This window comes from Podarcis melisellensis (assembly GCF_964234715.1).
Source record: "Podarcis melisellensis genome assembly, chromosome: 12".
In the NCBI taxonomy this organism is placed as follows: Eukaryota; Metazoa; Chordata; class Lepidosauria; order Squamata; family Lacertidae; genus Podarcis; species Podarcis melisellensis.
In genome coordinates this window covers 56579648-56598690 of record NC_138544.1, presented here as the reverse complement: position 1 = coordinate 56598690, position 19043 = coordinate 56579648, and the positions used below count along the sequence as shown (strand labels likewise).

Below are 19043 nucleotides of genomic sequence, written 5' to 3'. Positions count from 1 at the left end.
TTCACGACCGAGTGGGGATTTGAACCCTGGTTCCTAGTTGGCCACACCGATGCTGGCTCACAGAAATGGGGCTGCGCGATGAGCCGTCACCCAAAGCTGCCTGTTTACTCCCAGGGAGGCTGCTCCTTACCCTGATTGTCACGCAGAGCGCTGGCCTCCGTGTGACGGTCAAAGGTGTAGTTGGGTACCAGCTTAAGCCTCATTCGAGAGTAGGTCTCGGCGCATGACAACTTCCAGTGGATCTCAGGAGGATTTCTGGAGAGAGAGAGAGAGAGAGAGAGAGAGAGAGGGTCAGCAAGGTCCCTGAAGGGAAGCTTTGCTAGTGCACATGATTCTGCACAAACCGTTCTAAGTTGAAACATTTCTTCTTCACCCTAGAATGTTCAGTTCACATTGAGTTCATGAAAACATTGTACTCTGACCTGTTCTTAATGCATAGTTGACCACATCTACGGAACGTGATTGTTACGTCCTTTTAAGTCTCGCTATATCAATCATTAGTAATTGTTTAAGTCTTGTTATATTAATCACTAGTTATAATTTAATTAGGAGGTTTTCATGCCTGTCTAGTTCTGTGCTCCCTTCCCCAGCCTTTAATCTATTGGTGATAAATGCCTATATGCAATCCTTTGCTTTGTACTTGTGTTAACCAATCAGCAACAAGTACATATGCGGCAATGCTGTAATATTCAATAAAAGGGACTCCCCGAGACATGCTCGAGAGATGCCTCCCATATGACACTCCTCACTCGTCTGTCGTTTATTTCAACCCAACAGGTCCCCTCCTCTAGCATCCTGGGTATTAACAGGAAGGGTAAGGCCGAGGCCATTTCTTAATAATAATAATAATAATAATAATAATAATAATAATAATAATACCATGCCCATCTGACCAGGTTGCCCCAGCCACTCTGGGAGGCTTCCAACATATATAAAAACAGCCTTCACACTGGCCAGATTGGATGTGATGCCCTATGCCGTACTTGAGGGCAGATACCCAAAGATTCCAACTGAGAAACGACTCTGCCCCTGTGGAGACGGCAATCTGGAAACTTATGTTCTCCTGTCCTGTCCCCTTTATAAAGATCTGAGGAATGAGATCATCACCCCACTCTTACTTACCGTCCCAGGCCGCCCTTCTGAGGCCACATTGTTCTTTCTTTTATCAGATCAAAATGATCAGACAACACAGCAAAGGTTGCTAGGTTTATCGAGGGTGCAGTGAGATTAAGGGCCACTATCTGAACGATAATCTTGGTCATTTGATTGCTCTTTTTACCCATTGCTGTCTTTTTTTAAATTTGTATATATTTTATTTGTATATATTGCTTGTTTTACATTGCTATAGCAGTTGGCTAATGTGAATAAAGTTTATCTATTGTGTTGCGTATATAAAAACATCATAAAACATTATACAGTCATACCTTGGAAGTAGAACAGAATCCGTTCCAGAAGTCCGTTCGACTTCCAAAGTGCGGCTTCTGATTGGCTGCAGGAAGCTCCAGCAGCCAATCGGAAGCCCCAACGGATGTTTGGCTTCCAAAAGAACATTAAAAAACCGCAACAGTCGCTTCCGGGTTTCGATCGTTCGGGAGCCAAAACGTCCCGAGTTCCAGGGCGTTCGACAACCAAAGGTACGACTAAAAGCTTCCCTGTACAGGGAATCCTTCAAATCTAGAGTCATAAATAGCTACTTTATGCCAGAGGAAGCCTATCTAGGTAAACCAGAACAGCCAGTTTAGCCTAGCAATGGCTCTCCGGCAGCCTTCACCAACTTGGTGCCCCTCCGCACCCCTGGTGCTTTGGACTACAATTCCCATCCGCCCCAGATTGGCCAAGGCTGTTTCCTGGGTCTTCCCCATCACCAGAAGTCCAATCCATTAAAAATAAAATAAAATAAAATGTTCTCCAAAGCAGAGATCCCGGGGCCAGAAGCAATTGCATCCAAACCCTGAATTAGTTGCTGCTTCCGGGTCACCTTCAAAGGTAGCCACACATAGAGCGCATTGCAGTAGTCCAAGCAGGAGACAACCAGAGCATGCACCACTCTGGCAAGACAGTCTGCGGGCACGGAGGGTCTCATCCTGCGTACCAGATGGAACTGATAAACAGCTGCCCTGGACACAGAATTGACCTGCGCCTCAATGGACAGCTGTGAGTCCAGAATGACTCCCAGGCTGCGCACCTGGTCCTTCAGGGGCACAGTTGCCCCATTCAGGACCAGGGAGTCCTCCACACCTGCCCGCCCCCCGTCTCCCCAAAACAGTACTTCTGACTTGTCAGGATTCAACCTCAATAGCTTACGCAGAAGCACAGCTTTTCTAAGGTCACCTGCCCCGTCCGGCCGCCGGCCAAGGAGGCTGGAGACCAGCGGAGGGAGGAGGAGAAGAGATTTACCGATCGGCCCAGGCAGAGCGCTGGGAGGTGAGCAGTCTCCTCAAGGCCTTCCATTGCTTCAGGACGGTGTTCTGGTGGTTGTTGAGTTGCTTCAGCATATTGGTGTGGCGGATGTTCTCGTGCTTGGCCTTCTTCATCACCGGCTCCAAGATCAACTCCTGGCAAAAGGGGGAAACCAAGGGGAGGGAGAGGGGGAGAAAAGGGCAAGAGGGTGATGAAGGGAAGGGGAATGGGGCAGGGGTCCCCTCGGCTGAAAGAGGGTCCCTGCTGCAGGTGGAGCAAGAGAAAGGTGTGGTTCATCCATGGAAGCAGAAAGGGAGAGAGAGACTATCAACTGATGCCGGGATATTTTCAAGCTCACCTAGGGGCAACTGCTAGTTTGTTTGTTTTTTAAAAAAATCATTGTTATTGATTTTCCAATAAAAAACATCCAATTAAATATCCGACCACAATACTCCAATTAGAAAACTAAAAAACTAAAATAAAAAAGATCAAATTATAGTCCAAATTGTATTTATTAATTTCTTGGGGCTCCTCACGGTCTGGATCTCTGGAGCATATCTCCACATCTTAGTCCTGCTTCTCGATATTAACATCTCAATATTAATTTTTTGTCCCTGGGTCCGGGATTCTCATTCCTCTCAAACACCATATACTTTCATCCGCTGAATACAGCTTTGTTAATATACATTTTTCCCAACTGCCTTTTTATCAGCTCAGCTTCGTCTGATTCCGTTCCAATTCCGGGATGTTGTCCAAATCTGTTATCTTTGATGGGCCAACCACTAGTTTTTGAGTGGGGTTCAATCACATGCCAGGAGTAATAATAATAATAATTCGAGGTGGGAGAAAATTCCCTTTCTGGGAGTTCGGTTAAGGAGCCTCGAACCAGATTCACAAACCGCCAGGCTTCTAATATTAGATAGCTTCATCATACTCAAACGTTTCGTGTATCTTCTGTCGGGAAATTATACTTTTTTTGTGCATTCTGCAATCTGCGCGTTTAACTGGCGCAATTTCAGCCTCTTACGAAGCTGAGCTGATAAAAAGGCAGTTGAAAAATCGTATATTAACAAAGCTGTATTCGCCAGATGATAGTATATGGTGTACAAAAATGTATACTTTTTTGTGCATTCTGCAATTTGCACGTTTAACTGGTGCAATTTCAGCCTCTTACGAAGCTGAAATCATGATAACTAAGTGCACACAAGGTTTTCCCTGGAGCAAAATGAGCTTTAATGCTTGCTGCCTGCTTCACTGGGAAAGGCCCGTTCAGCATGCCAGCTAGCTCCTGGGAGCCTAGGGATGGTCCCAGGAGATCTTGCAGGAATTCGGACGGTCCAGCGAGATCTCGTGAGAGCCTCCCCGAGCTAGCGCACCAAGTCGACTTTGCCTTGCTTATCAGAAAAGGCCCGCTCATTCTGCCAGCTAGGGGTAAGGAGATGCTCGTTCGGGGCAGTTCGATGCGATTTTGGGGATCCGCAGAATTCACCGAACCCCCGCATAAGATGTGATCATACTGCAACACATTACAGCACAGCGTCCCTATGAGACTGTGAGAGTGCATCCATTAACACACACCCTATATAGGAAAAACTGCGCCATCTCGGCTGTTTATTCTCACGCCATCCACTTTCTGCCACCTTTTAAAGATGTTTATGTTGCTATCAAAGGGTTAAGAGGTAGCAAGACGCTCTAATCACTGAGCCGCTGGAAGTCATTAAGCTTCCAGGGATATGAGTTTGTATAAATAGTCAGTCTCCCGTGTGTTTGTTCCCCTTGGGCGTGTTTGCTGATATGTGTGGTTCGTCGCCAGGGGTTTTTTTTTCTTTTGTAAATAAACCTTTTCTTTGAGTTCCAAACCGCTTGCTCCAAGATTCCTCTTTGAAAAGATACTGCCTCTCCTGCCCTTCTTAAACCGCTGCGCGAAATGCTCTGCTGTAATGGGACTTGTGACGATGGAAGCGCACTGGACATTTACTTAGCATTAAACTAATTAAAGTTTAATGGGACAGTTTATTATTATTATTGTCATTGTACAACCTGTGTACAATGAAATTAAACGAGCCTCCCCCCCCAAAAAAACCACAATCTCTTATCGAACAACACACCACCTCGCAAGTCAGTTTCGCTATGTTATTTTCTGTTCAACAGACCACAGATAGAAGCTGTTTTTTAGCCTGTTGGTATGGCTGATTATACGTCTATATCTCCTGTCCGAGGGTAGAAGATTAAAGAGGTGCTGGCCGGGCTGTGAGTCATCTCTGAGAATTTTTCTCGCTCTCCTAAGGCAACAATCCCTTGCGATGTCATCTAGCGGACTCAAGGGACAGCCCATGATATCATGGGCTGTATTCATCACCACTTTCTGTCCGTGGCTGTCAGGCCAGCATACCACACTGTGATACAATATGAGAGGACACTTTCTATTGTGGACTGGTAAAAGGAGTTCCTCAGTTGTTGTTTAACATTATTCTTTCGCAAGACCCTGAGGAAATGGAGTCTCTGTCGGGCCTTTCTGACCACCTGAGGTTGAGTTTCCAAGTGATGTCCTCACTAAGGTAAACTAAGAGAGTTGAGTGGGGGGTGCTCATGTAATCTCACTGTATACAAGCTGTACAAGTGACAATAAAGTATTTCAATTTCATCCCAGCTGTGGGAGTTGTAGCGCAGGGTACCTGCCCATCGCTGCCTACCTGGAACCTCCTCCTGCTCTCTGCTTTCTCCTTCTCCCTCGTCTGGGAGCTGCTCATCAAGGCATCGTAGCAGGAGTTCCAGAAGTTCGACATGTGGTCGTGACTCTTGGCGAACGTGTCCACTTCAAACTGGGCCATGGTGGGCTGCACCTGTGGAGGAGACCCCATCAGAGAAGATCCATCAAGAGCCGTTTTTTTATTTTAAAAAACTCTGCACCCAGTGACACATAGGCAGCGGGTCAAACAGCCACATCCGGAGTTCTATTCAGCCTAGTCCTACTCAAGAGCAGCAGGGTGGCGCTGTGGGTTAAACCACAGAGACTAGGGCTTGCTGATCAGAAGGTCGGCGGTTCGGATCCCCCCCACGGGGTGAGTTCCCGTTGCTCAGTCCCTGCTCCTGCCAACCTAGCAGTTCGAAAGCACGTCAAAGTGCAAGTAGATAAATAGGTACCGCTCCGGCGGGAAGGTAAACGGCGTTTCCGTGCGCTGCTCTGGTTCGCCAGAAGCGGCTCAGTCATGCTGGCCACATGACCCGGAAGCTGTACGCCGGCTCCCTCGGCCAGTAAAGCGAGATGAGTGCCGCAACCCCAGAGTCAGCCACGGCTGGACCTAATGTTCAGGGGTCCCTTTAACTTTACTTTATACATACAAATATCTAAAGGCTGTAATTCACAAGCAATTCATACAGTCAAACGGAGTACAGTGGTACCTCAGGTTACATACGCTTCAGGTTACAGACTCCGCTAACCCAGAAATAGTACCTTGGGTTAAGAACTTTGCTTCAGGATGAGAACAGAAATCGTGCTCCGGCGGCAAGGCGGCAGCAGGAGGCCCCATTAGCTAAAGTGGTGCTTCAGGTTAAGAACAGTTTCAGGTTAAGAACGGACCTCTGGAAAGAATTAAGTACTTAACCTGAGGTACCACTGTATCTCAATATGAAAATACGGAATAACAGATACACACTTGCTTAAAACGTATACAGGAAGTGTGGCGTCAGCGATGGAAGTCAATCACTTACGTGCTTCTCAATGAAGGCGATCCACTCCGGGGTGGTGCAAAACTCCTGGAAGTCCTCGTAGAAAGTGGGGCTGCCGTTGGTGGGGGGCAGGGAGGGGAGGAAGTGCTGCAGCCGCAGGGTGTCATAGCACTTGTCCATCAAAGTGCGGATGATGGGCACCAGCCAAGAGAAGGTCTCCGACTTGGTGTGCAGCGAGTGGCGCAGGGGGGTCTCCAGTTTGCCCAGGACGTAGCAGGCCTCCTCCTTCTTGGGGGCCGAGACCGTTTGCAGGAGGCTGTGGAGCTTCACGTAGGCCATGGATTGCAACTGGAGAGGGAGGAGAGGGGTGGTTCAAGACGGGAAGGAACAGAAGAACCGGCCATTCATTCATTGAATTTATATACCGCCCTATACCCACAGGTCTCAGGGCGGTTCACAGAATAAAATCAAAATATTAAACCACAAAATATATCATCAAAATAAAATACAACAACCCAATAACCCCCCCCCAAAAAAAACTATTTAAAAATGGCTGTGCTGTGCTGTTTTTAACTATCTTTATGTTCATAGATTAGGGATGGGTTAAACCACAGAGCCTAGGAGACCAGGGAGAAGAGTTGGTGGAAGAAGATTGGAGGAAATTTAAAATTTATTTACAGAAATATTGTAAAATTTCTGAATGTTGATGACATTGAAATGAAATGAAGGAGTTCTAGCAACAAGGTAAAATGTAAGATTGGATTGATAATAGATGAAAAATTGAAGTTATAATATGTGAGGAAAAATAATTAAGGATAAATTAATAGGATATGAATTTGCTGAACCAATTTTTAAAAGGGATACAAAAAAGGGAGGCGTGAGGAAGTCAGGAAAATAAGTTAATCAAAGATGAGAAATTAAAAAAGAGGGATTTTTGTTTTCTTGTTTTTGTGCTTTTTCTCTCTTTCTTTTTTATGTTAAATGTTTGTATTTTGTAACTTTGTATTTTTGTGTTTCTGTATTTTTCTTATGTTTTTTTTCCCTATTTGTTGTTCTGGAATTTCTTTATTGTTAAAACTTAATAAAATATTATTAAAAAAAAATAATAAACCACAGAGCCTAGGGCTTGCCGATCAGAAGGACGGTGGTTCGAACCCCCACGACGGGGTGAGCGCCTGTTGCTTGGTCCCTGCTCCTTTAAAGGAAAATAACATAGCAAACCTGGGGGAGATCTTTTGCACATGTTGCAAAAGCAGCCCGGAATCACCAGGAACTGGATGGAGGAGGATGGGCCCCCCAAGTTAGCTGGACAACTTACTTGTAGATCTTCCAGTGAGATATATCCGATGAGCACCCGCAAGCCAATCTGGGCCATCTCCTTCAAGTCGGAGGTGCCGTTGGCCAAGTGGTGCCAGACCCCCAGTTTGTCCAACAGGCTGTTGACCCCCTCATAAACCTGCAGCCAAGGAAGAGAGAAGCAGAATGTGAAGATGCAAGGACGGCCTGGAGGTGAAATAGTTAAACAGGTTACCCAATCAGCACCCAGGGGGTGGAGTCAGAGGGACTATAAAACCAGCTCTGGGAGGAGTTCGTTGGGAGTTGGGTGGTTGGTTAGAGTGGGAGTGAATTGGGATAGAGTCTGTGGGGAGGTTGAGTTAAGTAAGGGTAAAGGGACCCCTGACCATTAGGTCCAGTCGTGGCCGACTCTGGGGTTGCGGCGCTCATCTCGCTTTATTGGCCGAGGGAGTCGGCGTACAGCTTCTGGGTCATGTGGCCAGCATGACTAAGCTGCTTCTGGCGAACCAGAGCAGCGCACGGAAACGCCGTTTACCTTCCCGCCGGAGCGGTACCTATTTATCTACTTGCACTTTAACATGCAAGCGAAATAAGTTGAGTCAGGAACAGTAAGGAGCTAGGAAGACGAGTAAATATCTGAGAGGTGGTTTAGTGAGAGAGAGCAGGTAGCGGAAGTTATAGGTCTGGATAGGTGCCCCATGATTGTAATGGACCAATACCATTTATGAGACCACATGCTCGTTAAACTGCAATAAATAAACAGAAGTTTATGTTCCAGTTTAACCCTGACTGGACTCAGTATTGTCCCAGGTAGGGCCTGGGTGGTGGCAGCGAGAAATAAAGCGGTGGCACAGGGATCAATAGACGGTGAAACGTCCGGGGACCCTGTGTGATCGCCACAGAAGGCTCAGAGCCCGGGCAGTGGCGGTGCGACGACGACGAGGGGTCAGAGGGAGGAGGAGGAGAGGAGTGGGGAGAGGAGAATGTAGGAAGATGAAGAGGGAGAAGGGTTTAGTGAGCAGGAAGAGTCTGTGGCAGAGAGCAGTACAAAACTGAGGCAGAAGTGGAGTCTGGCTGGTGAAGAAGCAAGCACATCTCTCTGTCCTGCTGTGACAAACTCCCCTCCTCTTTGGCCTTCCAGAACCAGGAGAGGCATGAAGAGGAAGATCGCCACACCGACCTCTTACGCTCCCTGGAGGCGGAGGATTCAGAAAGCCACCTAGGGTCAGGAGTGAGCCAGCAGGAAATCACACTGAGCAAGCCGGAGCTAACTCTTTATTAGACAAAGCCTGATCTATCAGGCCTAATGAGCACAGCAAACCATCTCCGGTCGGTCCTGCCCCTATGAAGCCGTTGCAGGGACTGAAGGTCCCCCCTGCCTCTCCAGGGCTTTCCCCAAGCAAGGAGAGACTTGGAGCAGCCACAGATCCGTGTTGCCATTGCAGAGAAGGAGGAGACCTGATAATTTAGGCCCCTGCATCCAGCTAGAAAGCTTCCACCAACCTTCTCGCTCCACAAGGCCTGGTTGCTGTGGCCCTCGGAGAACAGGAAGTCCTGGAGGAGGCGAAGAAGCTTGAGAGCGTTCTGTGTGAGGCTGGGCAGCATGGCGGGGGTGGCCTCTTTGATGTCCGTCAGCGCCGACTCCATCATCATCTCCAGGAGGCTGGGAGAGAAAGAGAGGTGAGGCAGTGCTGACCTTGAAAGCCCTAAACGGCCTCGGTCCTGTATACCTGACGGAGCGTCTCCACCCCCATCGTTCTGCCTGGACACTGAGGTCCAGTGCCGAGGGCCTTCTGGCAGTTACCTCCCTGTGAGAAGTGAGGTTACAGGGAACCAAGCAGAGGGCCTTCTCGGTGGTGGCGCCCGCCCTGTGGAACGCCCTCCCATCAGATGTCACGGAAATAAACAACTACCTGACTTATAGAAGACATCTGAAGGCAGCCCTGTTTAGGGAAGTTTTTAATATTTGATGAATTACTGTATTTTATTATATTGCTGGAAGCTGCCCAGAGTGGCTGGGAAAACACAGCCAGAAGGGTGAGGTATAAATGAAAATAGATCAATAATAATAATAATAATAATATTAATAATAATAATTTGATGTGGGGCTACCTTTGAAGGTGATCTGGAAACTACAACCAATCCAGAATGCGGCAGCTAGACTGGTGACTTGGAGTGGCCGCCGAGACCGCATAACACCGGTTCTGAAAGACCTACATTGGCTCCCATTACGTTTCCAAGCACTATTCAAAGTTTTGGTGCTGACCTTTAAATCCGTAAACTACCTTGACCCAGAATACCTGAAGGAGCGTCTCCACCCCCATCATTCTGCCCGGACACTGGGGTCCAGCTCCGAGGGCCTTCTGTCGGTTCCCTCCTTGCAAGAAGCGAGGTTACAGAGAACCAGGCAGAGGGCCTTCTCGGTGGTGGCACCCACTGTGTGGAGCGCCCTTCCGTCTGATGTAAAGGAAATAAACACCACCTGACTTTTAGAAAACAGAACGCATGCTTTCTTCCAAAGGCACCCAGAAAAGGTAGAATTTCTGGATTCAGTGCAGGGCAGTTAACCCTGCCTTGGCTCCACTGGCGACACTCTGCCCACCTCAAATGCCAGGCCTTACCTGCGCTTGATCTCGTCCGGCTGGCGCACCAACTCGCAGGCCGAGCCCAGCTTGGTGAGGACTGAGAAGACCTGCCCGCGCTCTTTCCAGGCCGCGTCGTCCCAGCCCTCCACCCCTCGCCAGGTGACCGAGAAGACGATGTTGGTGAGCAGGTTGCACAGTTCTTCCTCGGGCGTCTGCTGCAGAGGAAGGAAGCAACAGGTGATTGTTGCGTTCGCAAAGTAAAGGAAGGATTGAACTCTGGTTAATAAGAATACACACAGAGGCTTGAACCAGCAAGACTCTGGGAAGGGTGCGTATAATCGTGTCTCTCTGTGCCTCTTCCGATGTGTAGCTCAGGCCGTTTTATTCATTTTACAGAGTGTTCGTAAGAACCAATCAGATTTCATCTGAGCATTTCCACAATCCCACGTGGGGACAAATTAAACTACTAAAACTAATTAAGCACAAATATTTCCGGGGTAAACAAAGAACAGAACTACAAAGAAGAGCACATGGCAACCCCGGAGGTGAGAAATATACACGGTAAGAAGGACGGCCAGAAAGACAGGATCACTATCACCTTCATGTGAGATCTGTTTCCTGGCTCCAAGATTAACATTTTAAGATTAACGTATAGAAAGCTACTTCAAAGAAGCTTGCCCACTATCTTTATAGCCCAGGATGCCTGCCTGGCAAAGCAACTGAGCTGTGTACGTGACAAGAGAAATGGGCAGTAAAGAAAATGGCCAGAGATGCAGAGGTGTAGATTGATCAAGAATCATATCAAAATAGTTTAAACCAAGTCAACGCAATGCTTTCATTGCTGACACAGATGGCTTACTCTATATCTGTTATAATTCCTAATAGCAATTATCACTAATCACATCTCTGGATATTTGCACTCTTACAGTGATCTCACCCCAAAAGGAATCGTGCAGGCTTGGGAAAGGTTCAGAAAAGAGAAGCCAATGGGATCAAGGAGGTGGAGAGACTCCCCTGCGAGGAAAAGCTGCCGCGTTTGAGACTTCTCGGTTTATTTTTGTTTTTTTATTGGGGGAGGAGTTATTTTGTCACATTACTGATGAGTCTTTGCTGCTCACCTTTGCGCAATGAAAAGAACGCAAAGATTCAAAGTAAAGCATTTCTAGCGCCAGAGAAATAATATATTCTTACAAGAGAAGGATGAATCTCATTTAACTCACTTCGTATTACAAATAAGCCGTGTGTTTTTTATTATGCTAGAAACAGATCGTTTGGTATTTTGACTTCTAAAGTGACACTAACAGGTGTCTGACGGTGGTCCTACCCAAATTTCGATTCCTGGGATTCAGAGACTCCCAGAAACAGAATTATACTTTCTGATTTTTCTAATGCTAGCTTAGTTTTAGATAATTGTATTTAGGATCAGACATCCAAGACACATACGATATGTGTAAGTATGTTTAGGGAAGCTTTTAATGTTTAATAGACTATTGTATTTTAATATTCTGTTGGAAGCCGCCCAGAGTGGCTAGGGAAACTCAGCCAGATGGGCAGGGTATAAATAATATATTATTATTATTACTACTACTAAGAAAAAGAGTTGCACCACCCTGATTAATACACAAGTTTTGAAAAGAGGATTTTCTACATATTAAAATAGCTTTCAGCCTGTATGCCATTCATCAGTTTAAAAAGTGGTACAGGCAGAGAGTTAAACAACAGAATTTGCATGCTTGAGTATTTGTAGAAACAGATTTTGCTTCCTGTTGTGCTTCATTAGCTACTGAAGAATTACAATAAAGCCAAAACAACATAAACATTGAAGTAGCTTAATAATAACAACAACAATAATAATAATTTATTATTTGTACCCCACCTATCTGGCTGGGTTTCCCAAAAATACACTAAAATACCACACATTAAAAACTTCCCTAAACAGGGCTGCCTTAAGATGCCCTCTAAATGTCAGGTAGTTGTTTATCGCTTTGACATCTGACGGGAGGGCATTCCACAGGGCGGGCGCCACCACCGAGAAGGCCCCGTGCCTGGTTCCCTGTAGCTTTGCTTCTCGCAATGAGGGAACCGCCAGGAGGCCCTCGGAGCTGGACCTCAGTTTCCGGGGTGAACGATGGGGGTGGAGACGCTCCTTCAGGTCTACTGGACCGAGGCCGCTTAAGACTGCCTAGAAAGAATACCACTATATTCCACTCTGGGCGCGTGAATCAAATTTGAAGGAAGGTTGGGTTAATTCCAAAACTGCTAATTCCTTGCAGGTATTTCTGTGACAGAGACTTCGCTTTTTAAAAAACAGTAATAATATTTTTTTTATTAGGAATTTCAACAGAACAATTTATCAAAAATACATCATCCTTATTCCCCCATTTCCCCCTCCCCTAAAAAGAAGAACCCACTCTCTCACGCCGGCACATAACAATGTCCTAGAAAGAGAGCATGCTTAGGTATGTTGAATGGTCTCGTTAAATGTGAAGGTTCATTATTGTTCCACAAGATGTGTATGTCTTTAAGGGCCAGAGCAAATAACGAGACCCAGTTTTACAGCTGTGAAACAGTATAGCAGGGGCTGCTAAGTTGTGTTAATTAAGCTGTGTCAGCAATTGGGTGTAGTAGCAGCTGTGTCAGCAATTGGGTGTGTCAGCAATTGGGTGTAGCAGCACCTAGCTCTCTCAGTACCCTGGTGGATGGGTCACTATGTTTAGTATAAAAGGAGTTTTTGTTATTGTTATTAAAACCTTGTTAAAGTTGCCGTATTTTTTGCTCTATAAGACTCACTTTTTCCCTCCTAAAATGTAAGGGAAATGTGTGTGCGTCTTATGGAGCGAATGCAGGCTGCACAGCTATCCCAGAAGCCAGAACAGCAAGAGGGATTGCTGCTTTCACTGCACAGCGATCCCTCTTGCTGTTCTGGCTTCTGAGATTCAGAATATTTTTTTCCCTTGTTTTCCTCCTCCAAAAACTAGGTGCGTCTTGTGGTCTGGTGTGTCTTATAGAGCGAAAAATAGGGTATTTTTGAGTTTCTTGTAATGCGTGGTCTCCCCAGCAAGCTTTCTGCAGCGCAACTAAACTGCAAACAGCCAACAAGGTGGAGATTGCGGAGTTTGCACACCTGTCTCAACACCTCACACAGGAAGATGGAGAGGAAAGAGGCTCACCTGTGGGTTGCTGGTGTTGGAGATGCTGTCACTGGGCAAGGTATCCTGGTAGCTGGTGTCGTCCAGTACGTTAGAGAGGCTGGAGCTCTTCCTTATCCGTGTCCCCGGGAAGGGCTTAAAGTTCTCCAGCGGCGACGGGGTCCCCGGTAGGCTGACGGGCGTCTGGTCTCCGCTCTCGGCTGTGGCGGCCGAGCTGGTGCTGCCTAAGTCCAGGCCGAGATCAAAGGGAGACATGGAGAAGGGAGACAGCGGGTGGTAGACCCTGTCGGCTGGGAGCGTGTCCCCCGCTTGGGGGGCCTCCGTGGCCCCGGGAGCGTCAATGGTGTTGGAAGAGGAGGAGCGGCTGGCCAGGTCGGAGGAGTCGAACGACTTGAAGCCGTACGTCGGGAAAGCCTTGCCCCTCTGGCTGCTGGTGGGCGAGACCGAGTGGTCCGAAAAGCCTTCCGACAGCTCCGGGTCCGAGGCCTCGTAGCCCAGCGGGAGGAAGACGTCCAGATCCTGGAGGTCGGAGGCGGAAGGGGGCGCTGCGCCGGCGGGCTCCTTCCCGGCCTCTGTGCCCGGCTGGTCTGAGGCCCTCGAGAGGTCCAGGCCGCCTCCGCCGTTGGCCGAGCCCGACAGGCTGTGTTGGCGTGACTCGTAGGACTCCTTGACGTAGAGCTTGGTGAGGGTGTCCTGCCAGCCCGCCAGTTTGGCCAGCTGCCTGACCGTCTGCTTGGCCGGGTCTTGCGGCTTGTAGATCAGGCGGAAGAGCTGGAAGAGAAAAAGGGGAGCCATTGGCACCCAGGCTGGGGCAAGCGAGCTGGCAGCTGTTGCGGATGTTGAGCTTGACCAAAGATGGCACAACTTGGTGGGCGTAAGTAAGTGGTTGCTGAGTGTGTGTGTGTGTGGGAGAGAGAGAGAGGGAGGAAGGGAGGGAGGGTGATGAAGAGGCAGGGCCGGTCCACCCATGAGATGACCACCTCAGGTGTCAGGATCCACAAGGGGCAGCAGATTTGGCCTCAAATGAATGCTATCTGCCCAAAATACAGTCATACCTCTTGTTACATTTGCTTCAGGTTAAGTCTTTTCAGGTTGCGTCCCGTGGCAACCCGGAAGTACCTATTAGCCTTAAGGTGCAGCCAGGTATTCTGACTGTATGAACTGCTCATTTATTATAGCTTGTAGATATCTGTATATATAAAGGTAAAGGAACCCCTGACCATCAGGTCCAGTCGTGGCCGAATCTGGGGTTGCGGTGCTCATCTCGCTTTATTGGCCAAGGGAGCCGGCGTACAGCCTCCGGGTCATGTGGCCAGCATGACTAAGCCGCTTCTGGCAAACCAGAGCAGCGCAAGGAAACACCATTTACCTTCCCGTCGGAGCAGTACCTATTTATCTACTTGCACTTTGATGTGCTTTCGAACTGCTAGGTTGGCAGGAGCAGGGACCGAGCAACAGGAGCTCACCCCGTCTCGGGGATTCAAACCGCCGACCTTCTGATTGGCAAGTCCTAGATTCTGTGGTTTAACCCACAGCGCCACCCACGTCCCTCATTTGTATACATACCTCACAATAAATATACTGCGCTGAAGAACCTGGAACTCTGAGCATTTCTGCTAAAGCGCCGCGAAGAACTCGCGACAGAGGTTGCCCCCCAAAACGTCCCAGGGCCAGTCCTGGTGTGAGCGGGGGGGTTGTGCATTGAGATTTCTGCTTGGTGCGAATGCGTCCGTGAAGGAGTTTGGCGATAGTGTTACAGCTGCGCTTTTCGCAATCCTGATTTAAAGAGCATCAGGCGGATTCGCGGAAGAGAGGGCTATCGATTTCTCTTAGCCACGAAGGCTGTGCTCTGCCTAGTTGGAAGCAGCAATGCTTCTGAACGCAGGTGTTGTCGTCCCCCCCCCCCAGCGCGCACTTACGCACTAATGCGCAGTGCCGGGAAATAAACAAACAGTTCAATTCAAACCTGGAAATGGCGGGAGAGAGAGGTGGGTGTCCCCCTGGGGTCTCTGCTAACTCTAAAATTCCTGCCTCAAGCCCTGAGGTCTCCCACTGACAGTTATTTGCCTAAGACCCTGCACAGCAGCTGCCAGTCAGAGCAGATTCCACTGGCTCCAAAGGCCTGACTCTGCGCAAGGTTCGTTTGGATGCTTTTTCGTGTGCATTGGGCTGCTTCGCCCTGCCCAGGAGCTGCTAAGATCCTGGCTCCACCCCTCACCTCTCTGCAGATGTCTAGCCTGACGGTCAGCTCTGCCCGGTGCGAGAGGTAGATCACGGCCAACAAATCCTTGTAGTTCGGGGTGTCTGGGGAGAAAGCAAGGCAGCGGAACACAGTCTTGGTTGGAGCAAAAGGAAACAGCAGGGTGCTCAACGGTTTCTCCCCCCTCATTTTATCCTCACAACACCACTGCGAGGTAGGTGAGACCGAAAGTGAGCGATGGGCCCTAGATTATACAGGGAGCTTCATGGCTGAGTGGGGATTTGAACCCTGGTCTCTTCCGGGTCCTAGTCTCAACAGTTCCCAAAGTGGGAAGGACTGCCCCCTTGGGGGGACGGACACTGGGATTATCTAGGGCAGTGGCTCTCAAAGGGTGTGTTTCTTCCACGAGAGGTCCAAAGGGTGGCAACATGAGAACAGGACCTTTTCTGTGCTGGCTCCCTGCTTGCGGGCTGCTCTCCCCAGGGAGGCCTGCCTGGCGCCTTCATTGCATATCTTTAGCTGTCAGGTCCTGAGCTCTTTAAGGCTTTATAGGTCAAAACCAGCACAGTTGGAAACTAATTGGCAGCCAGTGCAGTCAGAGACCAGGATCGGTGCAACATCCTTAAATGGTGAGCAACCTGGCCGCCGAATTTTGCACCAGGTGAAGTTTCTGAACCGCCTTCCTTGGGCCTTAAAGGGAACCCCTGACCATTAAGGTCCAGTCGTGGCCGACTCTGGGGTTGCGCCGCTCATCTCGCTTTATTGGCCGAGGGAGCCGGTGTACAGCTGCCGGGTCATGTGGCCAGCAGGACTAAGCCACTTCTGGCGAACCAGAGCAGTGCCCGGAAACGCCGTTTACCTTCCCGTCGGAGCGGTACCTATTTATCTACTTGCACTGGTGTGCTTTCGAACTGCTAGGTTGGCAGGAGCTGGGACTGAGCAACAGGAGCTCACCCTGTCATGGGGATTTGAACCGCCGACCTTCTGATCAGCAAGTCCTAGGCTCTGTGGTTTAACCCACAGCGCCACCCGCATCCCTCCTTGGGCCTTACCTGGCCCAATCACTTGTTCCCAAAGGTAGCGGATCAGCATGGAAACCGGGATGTCGTTCAGGTACGAGATGAAGCCCAGGAAGCCGACATCCTTCAGCTTCAGACGCTGCTTGCTCCGTTCGTTCATCTTCTCGTACTTCAGCATTTTGTATAGGATCTGTGCGGAACAAGGACCAAGAAGCTAGCATCCCGTGAGAATGGGAACCCCCCCCCCAATAACTGTGGGATGTAACATTATGCAAGCAGTCAAATATAACATTTCCTGTTTTCCTAGAGTGGACACACAGGGGAATGTTGCTCCAGACAGAGAGGGCTTCCTGTCTAACCTGCTCTGGAGCCTCCTCGCCCTGTGTGTGGCCAGGTAGATGGGCTGGACCCTAGCTGACCCGATAAAAGGGCTAACCACACAGCCACCTTCCTCTTGTGCACCTCCATCGTTCTGCCCGGACACTGAGGTCCAGCTCCGAGGGTCTTCTGGTGGTTCCCTCACTGTGAGAAGCCAAGCTACAGGGAGCCAGGCAGAGGGCCTTCTCGGTGGTGGCACCCGCCCTGTGGAACGCCCTCCCACTAGATGTCAAAGAGAAAAACAACTACCAGATTTTTAGAAGACATCTGAAGGCAGCCCTGTTTAGGGAAGCTTTTAATGTTTAATAGGTTATTGTATTTTAGTATTTTGTTGGAAGCTGCCCAGAGTGGCTGGGGAAACCCAGCCAGATGGGCGGGGTATAAATAATAAATAAATGATTGTTGTTGTTGCATTTTTCCTTTCTGACTCTTCCCCTGGGCTCTTAGCCAGCAGCATGTGGCTCATCCTTACAAGAGGATAGAATCTGCAAGGTAGACTACATAGCTCAGACTACTTTTTCTCTACAACTGTAACTACAAGATAAAGCCTGCCTTCGGGACACTACTGTGAACTGAAGGCAAGTACAGTGGAACCTCAATTTTTGGACATAATCTGTTCCGGAGGTCCATCCGTCTGTAAGTCGATCTGGGTCGCTGGCAGAAGCTCCGTTGTGCGCAAGCGCATTCGGCAGCAGCATGCTTCTGCGCATGCGCATGGCAGAAGCAGATTCTGCGCGTGCGTGAATCGCGGCAAACCTGTTACAGTGATGCCTCGGGTTAAGAACTTAATTCATTCTGGAGGTCTGTTCTTAACCTGATACTGTTCTTAACCTGAAGCACCACTTTAGCTAATGGGGCCTCCTGCTGCCACTGCCACGTGATTTCTGTTCTCATCCTGAAGCAAAGTTCTTAACCCGAGATAATATTTCTGGGTTAGTGGAGTCTGTAACCTTAAGCGCCTTTAACCTGAGGTACCACTGTATTTACTTCCGGGTTTCTGCGATTGCAACTTGGATCGGCCCCAAGTAGAGGCGGTCGTAAGTAGTAGAAGAAGAAGAGTTTCGATTTATATCCCACTTTATCACTACCCCAAGGAGTCTCAAAGTGGCTATCATTCTCCTTTCCCTTCCTGCCCCACAGCAAACACTCTGTGAGGTTAGTGGGGCTGAGAGACTTCAAAGAAGTGTGACTAGCCCAAGGTCACCCAACAGCTGCATGTGGAGGAACGGAGACCCGAACCCGGTTCCCCAGATTACGAGTCTACCACTCTTAACCACTACACCACACTGGCTCTACTGTAAACTATATCATTACTTTCAAAAGAAGACTGTCATGTCATTCTGGTTTTTAAGAGGGAACTTTTTAAGGGGAATTTACCAGGAACAATCCATTCTGGACAAGCAGGAGACTGGATCGCTCAACTTATACGATTCTAACAAATCCACCAACTTGCTTCTAGCAAAGCGCAAGGGAATGTGCTCGGATACCGGCTCACAGTGAGGAAGAATAATATTTAATCAATATATCCTCTCCTACTATCCTCAACACTCCCACAATTAGATACCCCTTACAAACATATTTAAAAGGGTACAGGTTACCAACCAGCCCAAGGCCTGGCTTTAATAATAATAATAATAAATTTTTATTTATACCCCACCCTTCCTGGCTCAGAAAACAGGGCTCAGGGCAGCTAACAACGAATTTTAAACACTTAATTGATGCTACCAAAAAACCAGCATAAAATACGGTATAAAACGTGAATAACAATAAAACCAAAAATCAATAGAGGGAAAATCCATCCAATAAGCATTAGATTATTATTATTATTATTATTATTAGCTGCCCACCTGACTGTTTTTGCCTGGTGCCTAGAGGTATATAACGAAGGCAATAGGGAAACTCTGTCGCTATTTCATAGTGAAATTGAACGGGGAAGAGTTTAGGGTCTCCAGAAATGGCTGTTCCCCTTGCCCTCAGGGTTTGTGCACCCCACGCACAAACCCCACCAGACAGCCTCCCGCTGCGAATTAGGCCTTGGAATTTCTGCCCACGACAGTCCGCGTGGTTGGGCCCATCTGGACCTGAAACCTCAACCCCATCAGAGTCCGGCGAGAGACCTGGAGCACGCCAGCCCCAGGAAGCCCGCGCCCAACAGCTCTCTCACCTTGAAGATCCTCTCGCGCACTTCGTCCGAGAACTTCCGCTGGACGAGCAGCGAGAAGAAGATCTCCACGTTCCCCGGTTCAAAGAGGAACGTGTAAATCTGCTCCTGGGATGGGGAGCTTTTCAGAAGGCTGTGGATCACCTCCAGCACTCCGCAGACCTGCGGGACAAATCAGAAGAATGG

General features: G+C 48.6%; 1 protein-coding gene across 9 annotated transcripts in view; it reads right to left on the bottom strand.

Moving 5' to 3' along the window:
* NBEAL2 (neurobeachin like 2) overlaps positions 1-19043 on the bottom strand; it is a 202455-nt gene that overhangs the window by 29212 nt on the left and 154200 nt on the right. For 8 of the 9 annotated variants that reach the window (XM_081931352.1, XM_081931356.1, XM_081931355.1 and 5 more), the window contains 11 exons: positions 18861-19019; positions 16352-16508; positions 15318-15403; positions 13121-13870; positions 9987-10165; positions 8869-9028; positions 7388-7525; positions 6112-6417; positions 5094-5243; positions 2398-2555; positions 131-255 (listed from right to left, as the gene is read on the bottom strand). In XM_081931352.1, coding sequence (XP_081787478.1) covers positions 131-255; positions 2398-2555; positions 5094-5243; positions 6112-6417; positions 7388-7525; positions 8869-9028; positions 9987-10165; positions 13121-13870; positions 15318-15403; positions 16352-16508; positions 18861-19019 — 2368 coding nt within the window. The remainder of the gene's footprint in view (positions 1-130; positions 256-2397; positions 2556-5093; positions 5244-6111; positions 6418-7387; positions 7526-8868; positions 9029-9986; positions 10166-13120; positions 13871-15317; positions 15404-16351; positions 16509-18860; positions 19020-19043) is intronic. The other variant, XM_081931354.1, reaches the window with a different exon arrangement.